At 39.6% G+C, this 23,745-nt stretch overlaps 1 protein-coding gene across 5 annotated transcripts in view; it reads right to left on the bottom strand.

Moving 5' to 3' along the window:
• Nucleotides 1–248: 248 nt before the first annotated feature.
• Nucleotides 249–23,745, bottom strand: part of SLC25A14 (solute carrier family 25 member 14) — a 40,178-nt gene continuing 16,681 nt past the window's right edge. For all 5 annotated transcript variants that reach the window (XM_070784708.1, XM_070784710.1, XM_070784711.1 and 2 more), the window contains 5 exons: nt 23,006–23,101; nt 11,819–11,943; nt 10,903–11,038; nt 1,677–1,757; nt 249–690 (listed from right to left, as the gene is read on the bottom strand). In XM_070784708.1, the coding sequence (XP_070640809.1) occupies nt 649–690; nt 1,677–1,757; nt 10,903–11,038; nt 11,819–11,943; nt 23,006–23,101 (480 nt within the window). In that variant the 3' untranslated portion in view covers nt 249–648. The remainder of the gene's footprint in view (nt 691–1,676; nt 1,758–10,902; nt 11,039–11,818; nt 11,944–23,005; nt 23,102–23,745) is intronic.

Here is a 23,745-nt window from a genome sequence, read left to right as displayed (position 1 = left end):
TCCAAATGAGCCCCTTGTTTGCTTATTCCCTCTTTAGGTTAGAACCACTTGTCTGATGTTTACAAGCGAGTGGCATTATGAGAATGAATGGCAGTGGGAAAGCACAATGCACTTAGTCCGTTCCCATAAATGTGCTTTAAGAGTCCAGACTCAATTTCATAGTCACCTTATCTTTATCAATTTCCAGAGAATATAACTTAAAGAGTTGGCAGATGAGAGAACAGTAAATGAAGACAAAGCCAAAGTGATTCTGTCAATAAATACTTTAATGAGAACTGAGGTCTTGTAACATACATAGCAGTAACTGCCCTGGCCTATGCCTTTTGCTCTAGCCCAAGTCTGGGGCTAACAAACTACATTTAACCCACATTTGAAGAGAAGGCCATTTTGAGTATCATCCATCAGTATCCATCTTCACAGAAGATACCAATCTGGGGCCAGAGTCTCAATGTTAATACTTCCTCTCAGGAACAGTTCACATGGCAACACAAACACATGAGCAATTTTGAACCATCCTATCATTCTTCCACCAGAAGGGCCTTGGGAGACCAATGGTTCAGTAAACACTTACAACTTGATCAAAATACATCAGAACACAGAAAAAAGGGGAAAGAGAGTAGAAAGGTTGGCAGGGTTTGGCTCACATCCTTAGATTTGAAGCCTCTTGAGCTGCTCATATGTAATAAAAAACTGAAGAGTAAGTCATGGAAGATCACTGGAATGATACTGAAAGTCAAACCTGGTTATAAATTGTACACTGCATTCTCTTACTGGGATACTTAGGCTCTGCTATTCTAAGTTGTACTTGCTTAAAAGTCTTTTTTCAAACTACATCTGGCAAATCAAGCATGTGTTGAGTGCCATCATACACCCATTTTGATTGCTGGCATTTAGCAATAAAAGCATATTAAAAGTCTAACATACTTCTATTCTTTAGGGGCAAATAGGCCACAGACATACACACACACACACATATCCAAGAACATCAACAACATAAAATTCAGCACTAGAGTAACTGTTACAGACATTAGATGATCAGGAAGAGGAACAGAGACACTATCTCCCTCAACCTATAGACTCCACAGGGGCAGGGAATGACTTTTCAACCCTGCAGTGCTCACCACAATAAAAACACCACCACACACACCATCCAACTCATGGCTCTGCACACAGGAGGCACTCAAACACAGCTAAAGGAAGGAAAGTTACCCAGGAGGAAAGAGTCCCCCTTGGCTCTGGATTCCTTTGTCCTATGAGTATTTTCTGTCTTATTATTTCCCCAGCTACTCTGGTCCTATACTTAGGGGTAGGAAATGTGGACTCCATAGACCTTCCTGTGGATACCTCATAGCAGGGTTTTCAAAACCTTCCTAGCCCCTTCCAGATTTGGCTGTGCTTGTTGTTGACCAACACAATATTGTAAAGTTAAAAAATAAAATAAAAATAAAAAAATAAAGAGGAAAAAAAACTTTGGCATTTCTTTTCTAATCCCTTTAGTTTGTATTAGACTCCAATTGAAAGCCATTTCTGTACTTAGCTCCATCTGCAATGGTCATCACTAGAATAGATTCTCATTTGCCTAAAAGGCTCCAATAATCAAAATTGTCCTTCCCATAGTCTCGAATTACCTGGGAGCTTGAACCATATGCTTTCACTCTCATGTTCTAAAAGGATACAATGATGTTCCAGGGTCCAAGTCGAAGCCAGTTTGGCCAAAATCCTTTATAGAGTGCAAAAAAGCCCTCATGTTTCCACATCTGAGGGAAAGATATAAAAAAATAATAGTGAATCCTCCTTGCACTTTACATCTGACAATTATTGTTATTATAGTACTCATATTCCACGCCCCTCCCCAACAACTTAGGATCCATGAATGGTCCTTTTTGCTATAGACATACATTTTTAATTAGTATGGTATTCTAAATCCATCCACCCACTCATTCAACAAATATTTACTAAGCACCTACAATATGCAAGATACTCTTCTCAGTGTTGGGATAATAGTAATAATAGTAAACAAGAGAGAAAGTAGCTGTGGTAGCCAGCCTCCAAGATGGCCCCCAATGATAACCATCTCCAGTTATTCATACCCTTGTGTAGTCCCTCCCACAACATATCAGGATTGGTCTGCGTCACCAATAGCACATGGCAGCAGTTAACAATGCTATGCTATGCTATAAAAGATAGTTTGCATTTAAGAACGTTTTGCCTTGTTCTCTCTTGAATCATTTGCTCTGGAGGAAGCCAGCTGCCATATCATGAAGAGAAGCCCACGTGAGGGGAAACTAAGGCCTCTGGCCAACAGCCAGAGAGGAACAGAGCCTTCCTGCTGACAATAACATGAGTGATCTTTGAAGTAGATGTCCCAGCACCAGTCAAGCCTTCAGATGATTATAGCCCTAGCTGACATCTGGACAATTACCTCATGAGAGAGCCTAAAGCTGAAATCATTCAGCTAAGCTGCTTCTTAATTCTGAATCCACAGAAATTGTGGGATAATAAATGTATGATGTATTAAGGCACTGAGCTTTGGAGTCATTTATTACACAGCCATAGATAACTTATACGGAGAAGGCAATGGCACCCCACTCCAGTACTCTTGCCTGGAAAATCCCATGGACGGAGGAGCCTGGTGGGCTGCAGTCCCCGGTCACTACAAGTCAGATATGACTGAGCGACTTCACTTTCACTTTTCACTTTCATGCATTGGAGAAGGAAATGGCAACCCACTCCAGTGTTCTTGCCTGGAGAATCCCAGGGACGGGAGAGCCTGGTGGGCTGCCGTCTATGGGGTCGCACAGAGTCGGACACGACTGAAGCGACTTAGCAGCAGCAGCAGCAGGTAACTTATACATTCTCTGCCCTCATAGAATGCACACGTGCATGTGTGTGCTCAGTAGCTTCAGTCATGTCCAACTCTTTGTGACCCTATGGACTGTAGCCCGCCAGGCTCCTCTGTCCATGGGATTCTGCAGGCAAGAATATTGGAGTGGGTTGCCATGCCCTCCTCCAGGGAATCTTCCCAACATAGGGATTGAACCAGCGTATCCTGTGTCTCCTTCATTGCAGGTGGATTCTTTACCACTGAGCTACCAGGGAAGTCCCATAGAATGTATACTCTAGTCGAAATGATGAACAAATATACAAATTAATAACATTATATTAAGAAATTATAAGTACTAATATGAAAACTAAAGCAGGGTAGGGGAATAGGGAATTGGGCAAGTCACTATCCTTTCTGAGTCTGTTTCATCATTGCAAATTCTGCGTGTGTAATGCCATGGCTGACTTTATAGGAATGGCTAGAGGATTAGATGAGGGACAATGTGAAATGTTTTGAATTTAAGTTTTCTGTTTTATACGATGGAGGTCCTACATATACCAACTGAATGGTTATTAGAATTAAATGACAAATAATGCATACCAAAGGTCATAAACTGATGATGTGTGTTAAATTCAGTCAACAGAAACAGTTCCTGTTTAATGGATAAATATTAAGTTACTCCTGTGTGTAAGCTATCATGTTCTACATTGAAAAATGTTATTTTGCCCTCTCACTGGTAAAGTAAAACCCACCACTATACTAAAAAACGAATATATTTGGATAAAACAACAATATGAGAATCCAGACTTCTAAATATCCCTTATCCTATAGTATAAATTAATAAGACTTGATATGATTATCCTTACTAATCATTTTTGAAGCAAATAGTAACATAAAGGCACTATTTATGAAAACATAGTGGTAATATGCTTGTCCCAATGGATCATCAGCAAATGCTAAAGGTCTCAGACCAAAATTGATGTTGGAAAATTGTGAAAATCAACCAAAATAAATCCTGGATGCAGATAACCCAGAATCAAAGACTGCTAAGACAAGGAACCTTAGAGATTCAAGCCAATCTCATTACCTCTCACTCGGAACACCACAACAAGCCTCCTAACTGGTCTATGATCTCCACCTAGGAAGCCAGGCAATCTTTTAAAATTATAAATCAGTAGTGTCACTTTCCTGCTTAAAGCTGTCCAATGACTTCCCTGTGGATTTGATTCTAATTATAAATTTTCTTCAGTGACCTGCATGATCCTACATGATTTAGCCCTGCCTCTCTCCAGTTTCATTTTCTACTACTTTTCCCTTCATTCATCACACAGGAACACCAGCACAGCCTTGTTTTTAACCCTTTAAAGTGTCCAGCTCATTCCAAACTCAGAGCCCCTGTACCCATTCCCTCTTCCTGAAATGCTTTTCTCTCAGATTTTCTCGTGACCACCCTCTTCTCATCATTCAGACCCCTGCTCAAATAAATGTCACCCCCTCACACCCTTTTCCTCACCATCCTAGCTGAAGTAGTTCCCCACCACCATCACAGAGTTACTATCTCATTACGCTGTGTTAGCTTTTTCATAGCATTTACTTCTTTATGAAATTACACCATTTATTATCTGCATGTTTATTCTCTGTCTCCCTCAACTAGAATGTAATCTCCAGGAAAGAAAGAGAGCAGGGACCATGTTGGTCTTCTTTACCATTCTACTCCACTACTGAACACTCTCTGGCATAGTGAAGTCTCCACTAAATATCTGAATAAATATTTGTTGAGTAAATAAACACACAAACTTTACACACACACAGTCACTAACAATCTCATGAGCTTAATGATTCCCTGCTGAGTTCCAAAACAGGGACCAACTTCCAAACATTAGAACTGGGATGCACCACTCTTTGGCTTGAGGCAGTTGAGTAAAAACAAACAAGAACTTCTGTAGATACACAGAGACAAGAGGCTACTTTATGAAGTTATACATTCATTCAATAAATAATTTGCTGTGGATAGAGAGATAAATAAGATATGCCCCTGCCTTCGTGGAACTTATGTCTACTGGGCAGACAGACATTAAAGGCAACTACAATTGACTCTTGAACAACACAGTTGTCACGGACACCAACCCTCCGTGCAGTCAAAACTCCTGGTATAACTTTTTGTCAGCCCTCCGCAACCACAGATTCAACCAACCACAGGTCATGTAGTACTGTAGTAGTTACTACTGAAAAAAATCTGCATATAAGTGGACCTGTGCAGGTCAAACTTGAGATGCTCAAGGGTCAACTGTACAATAAAATGTAACAAAAGTCAATAAATGTGATACAGCCATACAACAGAGTATTACCCAACCATTAAAAGGAAGAAAGTACAGGCATACTTCATTTTATTGCACTTTACTACACTTTGCAGATAATGGATTTTCACAAACTGAAAGTCTGTGGCAACCCTGAGTTGAGTGAATCTGAGGATGAGATGGCTGGATGGCATCACTGACTCAATGGACGTGAGTCTGAGTGAACTCCGGGAGTTGGTGATGGACAGGGAGGCCTGGCGTGCTGCGGTTCATGGGGTCGCAAAGAGTCGGACACGACTGAGTGACTGATCTGATCTGATCTGATCTGATGGGCACCATTTTTCCAACAGCAGTTGCCCATTTTGTATCTCTCTGTCACTTTTGGTTATTCTCATCATATTTCAAACTTTTTCATTATATTACCTTTGTTATGGTGATCTGTGGTCCGTGATCTCTGATATTACTATTGTAAAGAGATTATGACTCACTGAAGGCTCAGATGATGGTTAACGTTTTGAGGTATGTACATTGTTTTATGAGACAATACTATTGCACATTTCATTGACTATTATGTAATGTAAAAATAATTTTTACATGTGCTGGGAAACCAAAAAGTTCATGTGGCTCACTTTATTGCAGTATGGCTTTATTGTGGTGATCTGGAAGCACATCTCCAGAGCTATGCCTGGATTGACACATGCTAATGAAACATGTTAAGTGAAAGGAGCTGGTCAAAACCCTCACATATTATATGATTCCATTTATATAAGATACCCAAAAATAGGCAAATCTACAGAAATAAAAGTACATTAGTGGTTGCTTAGGGCTGGGAGGATAGTGGGATAATAGGTAAAAGGTACAGGATTTCTCTTGGAGGTCAAGAAAATGTTCTAAAATTGACTGTGGGGTTGATGGTTGCACATAGCTCGGAACATACCAAAGGCCACACAGATAGATGAATTTCATGAATTAGTGAGTTGACCCTCAAAACGATGTTTTTCAAAATATAATAAATGCTATGAGAGAACAAGAACATAAAACTACACACATATATAGTTTAATGGTCAGGGAAGGCACTTATGAAAATAACGCAATCTTATGGCGGAAACCAACACAACATTGTAAAGCAATTATTCTCCAATTAAAAATTTTTAAATAATTTCTTTACAGTATTATCCTTCAATTAAAAATAAATAAATTTTCAAAAAACAAAGCAAAGAGAGAAAAGATCCCACATGCCATGTGGCACAGCCAAAAAAAAAACTGTTCAAAAATGTTTTTAAAAAAATAAAAAGGAATAGAATTCTCACACATGCTAAAAAATATTAAAAAATAATGCAATCTGAAGAATGATAGGAGCTAGCCATCTAACAAAGTACATGGCATGGGTGAAACTTGGCAATGAAACGAAGTCTAGTACTAGAACCTGTTCAGTCTGTCTGGAATATAGAATAAAGGTAGCAAAGATAAGGCTGTAAGAAGTAAAAAGGGATCTAATAATATGAGCTTTGTGTCAATGAGAAGCAATTCAAGTGTTTGCAGATAGAGGTTAAGAGGATGAGATGTACAGCTGCTCATTTCTAAATCAAAGAGGAATGCATCATTCCATTCACCCAAGTGTACTCTTACAGATAAAATAATAAAGTATGATGACAATATAGAGCAAAGTTGTTTTAATAGCAAATAAATGAATGGCTGGTAAATATAAGTACATAAAGTTTACTGTCAACACGAAAATATGTTTCTGACGATACCATACGGCATAGTAGTTATGAGTATAAACTTTGGAATCAGACGAACCCTGATTTAAATCCCAGATCTGCTACTTACTAGGTATGTAATCTTGGGTAAATACTTAGCTACTCTGAACCTAAGTTCTCTCATTTATAAAATGGCAAAGATATTATCTACTCTACATGGTTGCTGATAGTTAAAGGATATACTCTATAGTGTGTGGTACGTAATAAGCATTCAATAAATGCTAACTATTACTATATTACTGTACCCTCGATCTCCTCTTGGCCAACCTTCTTGAAAGAGTATTTTACACTTGTCTACTTATCCTCACTTCCTATGGGTTTATCTGTCTCTTCCTATTAGAATTAAAATGTCACAAAGGCCGGGACTTTTTTGTTCACTAACCTAGAACAGTACTAGCACAAAAGACACTTGAACAATTTTGCAAAAAATGAATGAAGGATTAAACACACTCTCCAGTGGGCAGCAATCTGGCTTTTGCAAACACCAATCCAGCAAACCTCCTCTAGAAAACATGAAACCCAACAGACTTTGCAGCCCTTATACTGGATCTCTCCACCCCAGTTATTTAGTATTAAATAACTTCTCATCCATTCTTGAAACTCATTTCTCCTTTGGCTTCTATGACAATAGTATCTCTTGTAAGTTCCCTCATATCTTTGAACTGTTATCTTTTGGTGTCTTTCCTGAGTTCCTCATCTGTCAAGCCCTTAAAAATTGGGAGTTCTTTCTTTGGCCCTACTCTTCTCCCTCTATACCAGTGATTGGCAAGTGGAAGGGTGAGCATGTTAGAAATAGAAAGGAGAGCTTTTGCAAAATTCTACTCTTCAGAGTATGAGAATCATTGCTTCTGTGAATCACTAGTAATGGAAGGAGCTTTACAATACTCCAGTGTGTGATGAAAGCAACAAACTTGTGAACTCTTCTTCCTGCTCTCCTTGGTCTCCCCCTCCACAGTTATGTAACACCTGTACACTACTGTTTCCTCAAGTTCTTACCTCCACCCCTGAACCTCCAAGTTAAGACTAGGATATCCAAATATATTCACTGGGTATTCCTCACGCACCTCAAACTAAGTATCTCAGAACTGTGATGTCTCCCACAAAACCTGCTCCTTTTCCTGTAATATCTCTGTCAATAAAAGTCACCACATGGTCACCAAAACCAAAAACTGGGAAGTTATCTCTGACATCTTCTTTCTCCCCCACCTCTCCACACCAAGTCAACCAAATCCTGTTGACTTTATCAATTAAATTATTCTCAGCTCTATCCCTATTATTCATGCCAAGTTCAGCCTCTCATCACCTCTTGCTCAGGCCACTCTAAGAGCCTTCCACTAAGTTTCCCTATCCCTAGGTCAGCAGTTCTCTAAGTGTGGTCCCAAACTAGCAGCATCAGTATTGCCTGGGAACTGGTTAGAAATGCAAATTCTCAGGTGTACTCCAAACTTGCTAAATCACAGTCTGGTGATGGGGCCTAGCCATCTGCATTTTAACAAGGCCTCCAGGTGGGCTTCCCTGGTGGCTCAGAGGTTAAAGCATCTGCCTCCAATGCAGGAGACCCGGGTTTGATCCCTGGGTCGGGAAGATCCCCTGGAGCAGGAAATGGTAACCCACTCCAGTACTCTTGCCTGGAGAATCCCATGGACAGAGAAGCCTGGTAGGCTACAGTCCACAGGGTCGCAAAGAGTCGGACACGACTGAGTGACTTCACCTTCACTTTCCAGGTGGTACAGATGCATGTTAAAGTTTTCAGGCTTATTCCCTTGGTTTTATGGTTTTCAACTTTGGGTGAACATTGCAATCACCTGAGGAGTTTTGAAAATCCTGACAACCTGGCTCCTACTCCAGACATTCTGAGCAGTGGTCACCATCCTTTCTGGCACCAGAGATCAGTTTCATAGAAGACAATTTTCCCATGGACTGGAAGAGCAAGATGGTTTTGAGATAATTCAAGTGTACTACATTTGTTGTGCACTTTATTTCCATTACTATTACATCAGCTCCATTTAAGATCATCAGGCATTAAACCCCAGAGGGTGGGGACCTCTATTCTGATGTCAGGGGTCTAAGGTGAGCACAGAAGCTGAGAACATTCCCCAGGTGATTCCAATGTGCACTTAAGATTGAGAACCACTGTCTTAGATCCATTCTCCACAAAGCCAGCATGATCTATTTAAAACATAAATCTGACCTGATTAAATCTACAGCTCCTCATAAACTAAAAAAAATAAGCCAAGCATCTCAACATAGCATTTAATATCCTTCATAACTTAACTAACCCTCAGCCACCAACATAGGGAAGGCACCACAGTGTAGTTAAAAATGTTGATTTGAAACCAATGGTCTGAGTTGAAATCCCAGCTCTCCCACCTATTAGCTGTGAAACCTTGGGCAGGTTAGTTAACCTCTTAGTGCTTCAGTGTGCTGTAACTGTGAGGATTAAATGAATGAATACATGTAAGTCTCGTTAGAACAGTCTCTGGTACATAGTAAAGCACTCAACAGATGTAAGTTATTATATTCAGTATTCTTCCATCTACAGGAAACCTATCCCAAATTTCCAAACTGGACTAAAATTTCCTCCCATAGAGCCCTGAGTTTATCACTTAACAAGATGTGTTGATTATCTGTTTGTATAGCTGCTGCTGCTGCTAAGTCACTTCAGTCATGTCCGACTCTGTGCGACCCTATAGATGGCAGCCCATCAGGCTCCCCCATCCCTGGGATTCTCCAGGCAAGAACATTGGAGTGGGTTGCCATTTCCTTCCCCAATGCATGAAAGTGAAAAGTGAAAGTGAAGTCACTCAGTCATGTCCGACTCCTAGTGACCCCATGGACTGCAGCCTACCAGGCTCCTCCATCCATGGGATTTTCCAGGCAAGAGTACTGGAGTGGGTTTCCATTGCTTCTCCATTGTATACCTGTGGTACACTGCGGTACATTGTCATTTCTCTGTTTCTACTAAAATGGTCCCTGGGGACTTCCCTGGTGGTAGTGAATAAGAATCCACCTGCCAATACAGGGGACATGGGTCTGATCCCTGATCCAGGAGGATGAAGACCCAGCACAACCAATAACTAATTAATTAAAAATAAAATATTAATAAAATAAATTATGTATACCTCTGGCGGATTCATGTTGATATATGGCAAAACCAATACAATATTGTAAAGTTAAAAAAATGATATTAATAATTTTTTGAAATAAAGATGAAAAAGGGACATTCTCAGTTGGAGGAAAACTAAAATAATTAATTGCCAATGTACCTGCACAAAAGTAAGTGCTAAAATAAATTTCACAGGTGGAAGAGAAATGATACCAAAGTAATTAGAAATTCAAGATAGAAGGAAGAGCAAAGGAAATGGTAAATATATGGACAAATGTAATAAACTGGCTTTTCCCCTTTAAATTTTTGATATGAGATGTGCATGACTGAAAATAAAAACTGTAACATTGTCTAAAAAAAAAATAAAATGGTATCTGATAGATAATAATTAACTAAACTGATAACAGCAGAGAAACCATATGATAGTATATTTTAGCTCCAAATTTGCTTTTTTAGAAGTATTATTACTAGTGGTTATATAATGCATAATACCTGTATGATTCTCAGCTTTCTACAAATATAACACAGCAGAAACTTTCAAAGCCAAACTGGGAACAATAGTACAATACTGAACTAGAATCAAGTATCAGATTTTCTATTACAGCATCTCTGCCTTGTCTAAAGTGGGCAAATGTGGAATATGTCAGGTCCTTTTCATCCGTAATTCTACATGGTGCTATTGATAAGGTATCCTGCAGTCTTAAGCATTCAAACTGGAATAATAATGTCAAGGACCACTAAGCATCAGCAGATTACCAAGGAGACAGTTTTCCTACCTGGGAATTACTCTGAGAGGCTACTAAAAATAGATATAATGATTCTTCCATCTTCAGAGCAGCACCTAAGAGTAAGGACTGCAAGTCTGAGACATCAAAGAAAATAAAAAAATACGATCCAAGTTCACTATGTGCGTACCTTTAAAATGCCATCCAAGGTGCCCTTATAGAGGTCCACGTGGCCCACAATTGCCCTCTGGTTCATCATGCGAGTTCGTACCACATCAACTGGATTGGAAGCCAGAGCCCCAGCCAAGCCACATGTAAAGCTGGAACTAAAGATAAAAACTGTAAGAAGACAGACTGCCCCACTTCCATCTCTGCCCGCGTAAACAGAAATTAGGTCAAACATAAATGTACAATGAGTCAGACACCACATAAAACCTGGCACTTGCTCTTTTATTACAATCTAAAGAGAAAGGAAATCTTTACTAAAGAGACATTAGTCAAAAGCTGTCCCCTTCACTTTTCAATCCAAAATTCAGATAGCCTTTTTTTTTTTTTTTAAAGAGTTCGTAAGTCTAGCAAGTTTCCTAAGCAGGAAGTATTATGCATCATCTATTAGTTATGTAAACTTTTCAAGTCACAACATCATATGCAAAAGGAATTTAAGTATTAAAATATCATAAAAGTTGCAAGATGAAGAAAATGTAAGATGAAATGAGCAACATTTCAGTCCAAAACTGTGGTCTTGCTTCACAAGCCCTATAAAATTTCACCCTTTTATTCTGTTTATCATTGAGAAAATTTGCTTTCTGACCCAAAATTAATCAAAGCAAATAATGGATGAGTTTATTAGGTATAGAGTCTATATATGAACAAATGCAAATACTGCAGACATCTGGAATTAGACACTGCTCCCAAGTACGAAAGTGCCTATTGCATCTGGAATCTCTATACGTTTATCAGAAGGCTTGAAGTTCTGGTGATGAGAGAGAAAAAGGTATTTAGGCCATATGTACTCATTATCAATTCTAGGTGAGGACTTCAGTGAAAGATGCTTTTTGTGCTTGAAGTACTGACAATACGGAATGAACACAACCTATCAGACTTACACAAAGTGAGTTAAGATTGTATCTCCCATCAGCCCTGACAATATCAAGTGTTTCTTCGTAATATCATAGACTGGTAGCTCTACTCCCACGACGATGGCAGCCCGCTGAGCAGTTGGGACAACACCCTATAAAACATAAGTGACATGAGACACTGGGGAAATACATTGGTAGTGAGTTGAGTCAAAGGGTGAACAAAATAGGTCAGGAATTTTAAAATGGCAGAAAAAAATCCAAGTCTGCAGCATAAGATCACTATTTCACATCAACTGCATATACTGAAATACTTATAAATACCCAATTCACTTACTGTACTAAAAATAAAATCATTGATATGACACCTAAGACACAAACAACAAAAGAAAAATAGACAAATAGACTTCATCATAATTAAACATTCTTGTGGTTAGAAAAATGACAACCCACACAATGGGAGAAAATATTTGCAAATCATGTATCTGGACTAGTACAAAGCATATATTATATTAATATATGGACTAGTATCCAAAATATATAAAGAACTGCTACAACTCAACAATAAAAAGACAAACAACCCAATTTTTAAAATGTGCAGAAGATCTAAATAGACATTTCTCCAAAGAAGATATACAATTATATACTGCTGGTGGGAATACCATATAGAGTAGCCACTGTGATAAACACTTTGGCAATTCCTGAAAAAGTTAAACAAAGAATTACTATATGACCAATCAATTTCACATCCAGATATACCCAGGAGAATTAAACATGAATTTATGCAAAAACTTGTACATAAATGTTCATAACATACATAATGTACATATGTAACATTCATAATAGCCCAAAAGTACAAATAAATACTTATTAATTGATGAAAGGATAAACAAAATGTGGTATGTACATACAATAGAATTATTATTCAGCCATAAACAGAAATGAAGTACTGATAAATGCTAAAACACAGATGAAACTTTTCGAATAGTATGGTAAACTAAAGAAGCCAGTCATAAATGCCACATATTGTATAATTACATTTACATGAAATGCCAGAATTGGGAAATCTAGAGAGACAAAAAGCAGATTAGTGGTTGCCTAGGTCTGGGAGGGTTGGAGGTTGTGAGAAGTGACTATGAATGGGTATAGGGTTTTTTCCTCTGGTGATGAGATGTTCTAAACTTAGACAGTGGTGATGGCTGTACAAGTCTGTGGATATCCAAAAAACATTAAAATATATACTTTAAGATGGCAAATTTTATGGTCTGTGAATTATCTCAATAAAGATGTTGGGCTTCCCTGGTGGTCCAGTGGTTGGGAAACCACCTGCCAATGCAGGGAAAACGGGTTCAATCCCTGGTCCGGGAGGATCCCACATGGCCAGCAGTAACTAAGCCTTGGAGCAACAACTATTGAGCCCGCCCTAGAGTCCGTGGTCCACAACAGGAGAATCCACCACAATGAAAATCCCACACACTGCAATGAAAAGTAGCTTCCACTTGCCACAACCAGAGAAAGTCCACGCACAGCAACAAAGACCCAGCAAAGCCAAGAATAAATAAATAAATAATTTAAAAAATAAAAGCACGAAGCAGAAGTCAGTAGGGAGAGGAGAGCTTTCGAGTTTAATTCACAGAATTTAGGATGTGCAGAAAGGATACATTAGGATCACACAAAAGGTATGACACAGCCAGGGAGAAGGCCAAGGCAAAGTGTATGTCCTTCCAAGTCCTCCTGCAGTAACACTACCAGCTCTTCAGTCACAAGCACACTATTCCCATCACAGCTTACACTACAACACAGGGTTGCTAGAGCATTAAAAAGTCATGTTTTTGAAGAATAAGAATAACACAGGAAAATGCTTATAATGCTAAAGAAGGGAAGAGATAGCGTTATTCTAACTGGGTTTCCCAGGTGGCTCAGTGGGTAAAGAATCTACCTGCCAATGTAGGAGACATGGGAGACGCGGGTTCGATTCCTGGGTCAGGAAGATCCCCTGGAGTAACAAATGGCAACTCATTCCAGTATTCTTGGCTGAGAAATCCCATGGACAGAGGAGCCTGGTGGGCTATAATCCATGGGTTCACAAAGCATCAGACACGACTGAAGTGACTGAGCATTCTAACTTTAGGAGGAGAGGTATATACACAAATGACAAATCTATGTAAAATTCTTTACAAGGAATATTTTACTTTTATAACTGTGTTTAAATATCATTTAAAAAACTGAGGGACTTCCCTGGTGGTTCAGTGGTTATGACTCCATGCTTCCCATCTAGGGGGCATGAGTTTGATCCCTGGTTGGGGAGCTAATATCCCACATGCTGTGTGACGTGGCCAAAAAATAAAATTTAAAATAATTTGATAAAAAACTGAAAATAAGATACCAGGAGGAATAACTGCTTTCTGGGATACCTGGTAAAATTAGAGTTCAATCCTCTCTAAATTCCCAAATGCAATTCATAAAGTGGACGTGATGGAGCTGTGCTATCATCAGATACTTGATTCTGCTGGTCAGGCTGGTTTGCCCAGCAGTACCTTCCTCTCTGTCCCTTCCACCTGCTCAACTCTGTTAGAAGGTAGCCCCAGAAGATTAATTTGGTGAAAAGTATGGCCCCACGGGGTGAATTTTGGTCACAGACATGTTTTGTGTGGCCTACACAGTATTTCCTAGACGGCTGAATTAGCTGTCAACAAATAAAAAACAAAAACACCAAAAAAAACTACCACAGGAATGGATACTTCACACAGAAATGCAGATTTTCAGCTCTCCTGAAAGCGCCATGCGCCATGGACTCCCATGGTGCACGGCAGCAATGAACAGGGCAAGTGCTCTCCAGGTCACCGCACTACTGTCTCTCCAACCCTGACCTAAGCGCCAGTCACTTTCTTACTGCACTCCTGCTGTTATTTCTTACAATGGAGTTAGGAAGAAAGGGAAATGCTTCCAGGGAAAATGAAATGTTTCCAGTACCCATTTTATTACAATCAAAGCAAGAAAATAAAATACAGACAAAAAGGGCCCTGTGTTTGAAGATAAATGCAAACATACTTCCCTGTTGAAATAAAAAAAAGATTCCTGTATTTTAATATGTAAATAATATGTGTCTGTGTCAAAAGAATGTGCTAAGTTGCTCAGTCACGTCCGACACTTTGCAACCCCTGGACTGTAGCCTGCTAGGCTATTCTGTCTATTGGATTCTCCAGGCAAGAATACTGGAGTGGGTTGCCATTTCCTCCTCCAGGGGATCTTCCCGACCCAGGGATAGAACCCACGTCTCTTACGCTGGCAAGTGGGTTTTTTACCATTAGTGCCAGCTGGGAGTCAAAAGAATACATAACACAATGTATTTCACTTCTTTACCTTATATGTCTGGATGATGTAAATAGCCTGGATTGTAAAAGTAGCCATTTTCAATTCCTCAAAAAATTAAACAGAATTATCATACGATCCAGCAGTCCCACTTCTGGGTATATACACAAAGAATTGAAACCAGTCTTGAAAAGGCATCTGCACATCCATGTTCCCAGCAGCATTATTCGCAAGAGCCAAAATACAGAAACAAACTAAATGTTCATCAATGGATGAATGGATTAACAAAATGCGGTGTATGTATATAATATTGTTCAGCTTTAAAAAAGGAATTCTGACCCATGTGACAACATGGTTGAACCTTGAGGACATTATGCTAAATGAAATAAACCAGTAATTAAAAGATAAATACTGTATGATTCCACTTACACAAGGTACCCAGAACCATCAAATTCATAATGAGATAATAAAAGGCTGGTGGCCAGGGGCTGGGGGAGGATGAAATGGCATGCTGTTGTTTAATGGGTACAGAGTCCCAGTTTTGCAGGACGAAAAGAATTCTGCAGACTGGTTGTACAACTATGTAAAATTGTGTTATATATATTTTATTACAATTAAAAGATTATTTTAAATAAAAATTAAGTAGTTATGTTCCCCTGAAAAAATCTCCAATTCTATTTATTGCTCTGTCTTTGTCTTTCTCCTAGCCCATTAGTTTGTGAAAGAGTTCTAGTTACTTTAATTTTCTGGTTTTAAATTAGACTAATCAAGATAGGATACCTCAAAGGGCCTTTTTATCAAAAAGCAAACCTCAAGTATCATTGATGGATGCCACTGATGAAAGGTTATTAAGTAACAGGATATATACATGTTGTTGTTAGATATATCACCATAAACATTACCTGCTAATTGCAAAGGGGGAAAGACTTATCTTTTATTATGGTAAGAGGTGGTGGACAGTATCTTAACAAGTGAACAAACTTGGCATCACTAATTTGGGGACAACCTAACATTATGTGCCTCTTGCTGTGGTGCAATGTGACATACAAGGTCACCTATGCAGCTCTCTCACCAAAAACATTTCACGTGCATCTAATCAAGCCAACAGATCTAACCTCCAGCATACAGGAAATACAGGGGAAGTGCAAGGAAACATTTTATAAGAAAACTGAATATGGACTGGGTGTTAGGTATTAGGGACTCATAAATTTTCTGAGGTGTGACAATTTGTTGTTGTTGTTCAGTCACTCAGTCATGTCCAATTCTTTGTGGCCCCATGGACCGCAGAACGCCAGGCTTCCCTGTCCTTTACCATCTCCCAGAGCTGCTCAAACTCATGTCCATTGAGTCAGTGATGCTATCCAGCCATCTCATCCTGTGTTGTCCCCTTCTCTTCCTGCCTTCAATCTTTTCCAGCATCAGTGCCTTTCTAATGAGTCAGTTCTTCACATCAGGTGGCCAAAATATTGGAGCTTTTACTGTCATTATGTAGAAGAATGCCCTTATTCTTAGGATATGCATAATGAAGTACTTAGGGGAGTACTATGATGTCTGCAACTGCCTTTCAAATAGTTTAGCAAAAAGAAAGAGTGTGTGTGGGGGGCTGGGCACGCATATGTGTATATATATATACGTAAGTAGATAAAGCAAATATGACTAAACTTTGAGTCATTTAATCCAGATGTGTAGGTTCTGTTCATTGTTGTGCTCTTTCAACTTTTCTATATGTTTGACATTCCCTGGTGGCTCAGAAGGTAAAAATCTGCCTGTAATGCAGATGTGGGTTCGATCCCTGGGTTGGGGAGATCCCCTGGTGGAAGGCACAGCAACCCACTCCAGTATTCTTGCCTGGAGAGTACCCATGGAAAGAGGAGCCTGGAGGGCTACAGTCCATGGGGTCGCAAAGAGTCAGACACGACTGAGCAACTAAGCACAGCACAGCACAGCACAGTTAGGGAAAATTATAAAGAAAGAATAAAAGTGAGTCTCTCCCTTTTAAGAACCTATCAATGAATTTCCCATTATACTCTGTACTACTAGTAGTCTTGGACGAGGACGAGGGGAGAGGGAGCAAGGTCCTTACGTCCAAGGTAAGGAGCAGCGGCTGTGCTTTGCTGGAGCAGCTGTGACGATACCCCACGTCCAGGGTAAGAGAAACCCAAATAACACGGTAGGTATTGCAAGAAGGCACCAGAGGGCAGACACACTGAAACCATAATCACAGAAAACTAGTCAATCTGATCACACAGACCACAACCTTGTCTAACTCAATGAAACTAAGCCATGCCGTGTGGGGCCACCCAAGATGGGCGGGTCATGGTGGAGAGGTCTGACAGAATGTGGTCCACTGGAGAAGCGAATGGCAAACCACTTCAGTATTCTTGCCTTGAGAACCCCATGAAGAGTATGAAAAGGCAAAATGATAGGATACTGAAAGAGGAACTCCCCAGGTCCGTAGGTGCCCAATATGCTATTGGAGATCAGTGAACAAATAAATCCAGAAAGAATGAAGGGATGGAGCCAAAGCAAAAACAATACCCAGTTGTGGATGTGACTGGTGATAGAAGCAAGGTCCAATGCTGTAAAGAGCAATATTGCATAGGAACCTGGAATGTCAGGTCCATGAATCAAGGCAAATTGGAAGTGGTCAAACAAGAGATGGCAAGAGTGAATGTCGACATTCTAGGAATCAGCGAACTAAAATGGACTGGAATAGGTGAATTTAACCCAGATGACCATTATATCTACTACTGTGGGCAGGAATCCCTTAGAAGAAATGGAGTAGCCATCATGGTCAACAAAAGAGTCCGAAATGCAGTACTTGGAAGCAATCTCAAAAACGACAGAATGATCTCTGTTCATTTCCAAGGCAAACCATTCAATATCATAGTAATCCCAGCCTATGCCCCAACCAGTAACGCTTAAGAAGCTGAAGTTGAATGGTTCTATGAAGACCTACAAGACTTTTTAGAACTAACATCCAAAAAAGATGTCCTTTTCATTATAGGGGACTGGAATGAAAAAGTAGGAAGTCAAGAAACACCTGGAGTAACAGGCAAATTCGGCCTTGGAATACAGAATGAAGCAGGGCAAAGGCTAATCAAGTTTTGTCTAGAGAACGCACTGGTCATAGCAAACACCCTTTTCCAACAACATGAGAGAAGTCTCTACACATGGACATCACCAGATGGTCAACACTGAAATCAGACTGATTATATTCTTTGCAGCCAAAGATGGAGAAGCTCTATACAGTCAGCAAAAACAAGACCGGGGGCTGACTGTGACTCAGATCATGAACTCCTTATCGCCAAATTCAGACTTAAATTGAAGAAAGTGGGGAAAACCACTAGACCATTCAGGTATGTAAATCAAATCCCCTATGATTATACAGTGGAAGTGAAAAATAGATTTAAGGGACTAGATCTGTTTAGATAGAGTGCCTGATTAACTATGGACGGGGGTTCGTGACATTGTACAGGAGACAGGAATTAAGACCATCCCCATGGAAAAGAAATGCAAAAAAGTAAAATGGCTGTCTGGGGAGGCCTTACAAATAGCTGTGAAAAGAAGAGAAGAGCAAAGCAAAGGAGAAAAGGAAAGATATAAGCATCTGAATGCAGAGTTCCAAAGAATAGCAAGGAGAGATAAGAAAGCCTTGCTCAGTGATCAATGCAAAGAAATAGAGGAAAACAACAGAATGGGAAAGACTAGAGATCTCTTCAAGAAAATTAGAGATACCAAGGGGATATTTCATGCAAAGATGGGCTCGATAAAGGACAGAAATGGTACGGACCTAACAGAAGCAGAAGATATTAAGAAGAGGTGGCAAGAATACACAGAAGAACTGTACAAAAAGATCTTCACGACCCAGATAATCACGACGGTGTAATCACTCACCTAGAGCCAGACATCCTGGAATGTGAAGTCAAGTGGGCCTTAGAAAGCATCACTACGAACAAAGCTAGTGGAGGTGATGGAATTCCAGTTGAGCTATTTCAAATCCTGAAAGATGATGCACTCAATATGCCAGCAAATTTGGAAAACTCAGCAGTGGCCACAGGACTGGAAAAGATCAGTTTTCATTCCAATCCCAAAGAAAGGCAATGCCAAAGAATGCTCAAACTACCGCACAATTGCACTCATCTCACACGCTAGGAAAGTAATGCTCAAAATTCTCCAAGCCAGGCTTCAGCAAGACGTGAACCGTGAACTTTCAGATGTTCAAGCTGGTTTTAGAAAAGGCAGAGGAACCAGAGATCAAACTGCCAACATCTGCCGGATCATTGAAAAAGCAAGAGAGTTCCAGAAAAACATCTATTTCTGCTTTATTGACTATGCGAAAGCCTTTGACTGTGTGGATCACAATAAACTGTGGAAATTTCTGGAAGAGATGGGAATACCAGACCACCTGACCTGCCTCTTGAGAAACCTATATGTAGGTCAGGAAGCAACAGTTAGAACTGGACATGGAACAACGGACTGGTTCCAAATAGGAAAAGGAGTTCGTCAAGGCTGTACATTGTCACCCTGCTTATTTAACTTATGGGCAGAGTACATCATGAGAAATGCTGGAAGAAGCACAAGCTGGAATCATGATTGCTGGGAGAAAATCAATAACCTCAGATATGCAGATGACACCACCCTTATGGCAGAAAGTGAAGAGGAACTAAAAAGCCTCTTGATGAAAGTAAAAGAGGAGAGTGAAAAAGTTGGCTGAAAGCTCAACATTCAGAAAACGAAGATCATGGCATCTGGTTCCATCACTTCATGGCAAATAGATGGGGAAACAGTGGAAAAAGTGTCAGACTTTATTTTGGGGGGCTCCAAAATCACTGCAGATGGTGATTGCAGCCATGAAATTAAAAGACACTTATCCCTTGGAAGGAAAGTTATGACCAACCTAGATAGCATATTCAAAAGCAGAGACATGACTTTGTCAACAAAGGTCCGTCTAGTCAAGGCTATGGTTTTTCCTGTGGTCATATATGGATATGAGAGTTGGACTGTGAAGAAAGCTGAGTGCCGAAGAATTGATGCTTTTGAACTGTGGTGTTGGAGAAGACTCTTGAGAGTCCCTTGGACTGCAAGGAGATCCAACCAGTCCATCCTAAAGGAGATCAGTCCTGGGTGTTCCTTGGAAGGACTGATGCTAAAGCTGAAACTCTAGTACTTTGGCCATCTCATGGGAAGAGCTGACTCATTGGAAAAGACTCTGATGCTAGGAGGGGTTGGGGGCAGGAGGAGAAGGGGATGACAGAGGATGAGATGGCTGGGTGGCATCACCGACTCGATGGACATGAGTTTGAGTAAACTCCAGGAGTTGGTGATGGACAGGGAGGCCTGGCGTGCTGTGATTCATGGGGTCGCAAAGAGTCGGACTGAGCAACTGAACTGAACTGAACTAGTCGTCTTACTTAATATTACAAACTTAAGTGATTAACATAGGATAACATGTTATAGGAACAAAACAAAAAACCCAAAGTATATATACAAGACTGGAAGATAACAGGACAAAATGTCAACAGTGATATTTCTAGTTAGTGGGATTACTGAATATTTTTATTCTTTATATATTTTCTCAATTTTTTATAGTATATCTTTTAATTTTTATAGTGTTAAAGTAATCAATCCAAAGAAATGGAGAAAAACAACAAAATGGGAATGACCAGAGATCTCTTCAAGAAAATTAGAGATATCAAGGGAACATTTCATGCAAAGATGGGCTCAATAAAGGACAGAAATGGTAGGGACCTAACAGAAGCAGGAAATATTAAGAAGACGTGGCAAGAATACACAGAAGAACTATACAAAAAAAGATCTTCATGACCCAGATAACCACGATGGTGTGATCACTCACCCAGAATCAGACATCCTAGAGTCCAAAGTCAAGTGGGCCTTATGAAGCATCACTACAAACAAAGCTAGTGGAGGTGACAGAATTCCAGTTGATCTATTTCATATCCTAAAATATGATGCTGTGAAAGTACTGCACTCAATATGCTAGCAAATTTGGAAAACTTAGCAGTGGCCACAGGACTGGTAAAAGTCAGTCTTCATTCCAATCCCAAAGAAAGGCAGTGCCAAAGAATGTTCAAACTACCACACAACTGCACTCATCTCACATGCTAGCAAATTAATACTCAAAATTCTCCAAGCTAGGCTTCAACAGTACATGAACCAATAACTTCCAGATGTTCAAGCTGGATTTAAAACAGGCAGACGAATCAGAGGTCAAATTGCCAACATATGCTGGATCATAGAAAAAGCATGAGAATTCCAGAAAAACATCTGCTTCTGCTTCATTGACTACGCTAAAGCCTTTGACTGTGTAGATCACAACAAGCTGTGGAAAATTTTTCAAGAGATGGGAATACCAGCCCACCTCACCTGCCTCCAGAGAAATCTGTATGCAGGTCAAGAAGCAATCGTTAAAACTGAACATGGAGCACAAGACTGGTTCCAATTTGGGAAAGGAGTATGTCAAGGCTGTATATTGTCACCCTGATTATTTAACTTATATGCAGAGAACATCATGCAAAATGCCAGGCTGGATGAACCACAAGCTGGAATCAAGACTGCCAGGAGAAATATCAATAACCTCATATATACAGATGATACCATCGTTATGGCAGAAAGTAAAGAGGAACTAAAGAGGCTCTTGATGAAAGTCAAAGAGGAGAGTGAAAAAGCTGGCTTAAAACTCAACATTCAGAAAACGAAGATCATGGCATCTGGTCCCATCACTTCATGGCAAATAGATGGGGAAACAATGGAAACAGTGACAAATTTTATTTTCTTGGGCTCCAAAATCAATGCAGATGGTAACTGTAGCCATGATATTAAAAGATGCTTGCTCCTTGGAAGAAAAGCTCTGACCAACCTAGACAGCATATTAATAAAGCACAGACATTACTAGCTAGTGGGATTACTGGATATTTTTCTTCTTCATATATTTTCTCAATATTTTATAGTATATCTTTTAACCTTTATAATGTTAAAGTGATCAATCCAAAGAAATCGAGAAAAACAACAGAATCGGAATGACTAGAGAGCTCTTCAAGAAAATTAGAGGTACCAAGGGAATATTTCATGCAAAGATGGGCACAATATGCCCATCATATTGTGGTTCCTCTTGAGGTTCAAGAGGGAGGGGATATATGTATACCTATGGCTGATTCATGTTGAGGTTTGACAGAAAACAACAAAATTTTGTAAAGCAATTATCCTTCAATTAAAAACTAAATAAATTTTTTTTAAAAAGCAGAGACATTACTTTGCCAACAAAGGTCCGTCTAGTCAAGGCTATGGTTTTTCCAGTGGTCATGTATGGATGTGAGAGTTGGACTGTGAAGAAAGCTGAGCGCCAAAGAATTGATACTTTTGAACTGTGGTGTTGGAGAAGACTCTTGAGAGTCCCTTGGACTGCAAGGAGATCCAACCAGTCCATTCTGAAGATCAGCCCTGGGTGTTCTTTGAAAGGAATGATGCTAAAGCTGAAACTCCAGTACTTTGGCCACCTCATGTGAAGAGTTGACTCATTGGAAAAGACTTTGATGCTGGGAGGGATTGGGGGCAGGAGGAGAAGGGGACGACAGAGGATGAGATGGCTGGATGGCATCCCCAACTTGATGGACATGAGTTTGAGTGAACTTCGGGAGGCCTGGCGTGCTGCAGTCCATGGGGTAGCAAAGAGTCGGACACAACTGAGCAACTGAACTGAACTGAAAAACAACTGATAAGTTTTGGTCCTTTCAAAGGTTGATAAGGAGCTTCTTACCCTCTTATCTTTTTGGGGTTATCAAGAATCTTACATAGTATAAGGTGACAATTCACAATTTTATGCCTTTATATTAAAGGTCTTCTTCACAAATTCCAGGTGTAAATAATAATACCAAGAGTACTCACCCTCCACAAACCCCGGGTACCTTCTTGTTGGTATATATCAATGAAGCTGCCAATCATGCTGCCTTGGAACAAGCTTCCTTGAGCCTGCATTCGAATCTAAAAGCAGAAGAGGTACACATTTTGTTTTGACAGAGAACCAAAATGAAACGTTTCACTCATTTAAAATAAAGAAAACAGTATTTGGGAATTATCAAAAAAAAATCAGATGATGAAATTAATGACTTAAGCTATGTATATAAAGCATTATTTGTGTCAAAGTATATTTTATAAAGATGATTTTCATCAGCCTCACATTCTTCATACTAAGTCCATCATTTCTGAAGTTGGAAGAAAATTGGGGGAAAAAAAAGAACATGTACTCAGAGAGGGTAGAAAAGAATCCATTTAAACTATGGTTAGTTTAGTGAAAAACTAGAAACAACCTACATGTTCAAAAATAACAAAGGATTAGTTGCATAAAGTATGAAACATCCATTTAATGGAATAGTATGCAGCCATAAAATTTGATTGTAGAATAATATTTGTGGATATTTGAAAATGTCAACAATTAACTGCTAGATAGAAAAAGCAGGTTGCAAAGCAGTATGTATGGCATATCATTTTTATCAAAAATATGTAAACTTAAAAATAACCATATGCAAAACCAAATGTTGATGGTAGCTTAAGTTTAAGTGATGAAGCCACAAATGGGCATTTCTCTCTTTTGTGTTTTTCCTTCCTTCCACTTGTTGCTACACTGA

The sequence above is a fragment of the Bos indicus genome, chromosome X (assembly GCF_029378745.1).
Source record: "Bos indicus isolate NIAB-ARS_2022 breed Sahiwal x Tharparkar chromosome X, NIAB-ARS_B.indTharparkar_mat_pri_1.0, whole genome shotgun sequence".
NCBI lineage: Eukaryota > Metazoa > Chordata > Mammalia > Artiodactyla > Bovidae > Bos > Bos indicus.
This window is presented reverse-complemented; position numbering and strand designations above follow the sequence as displayed.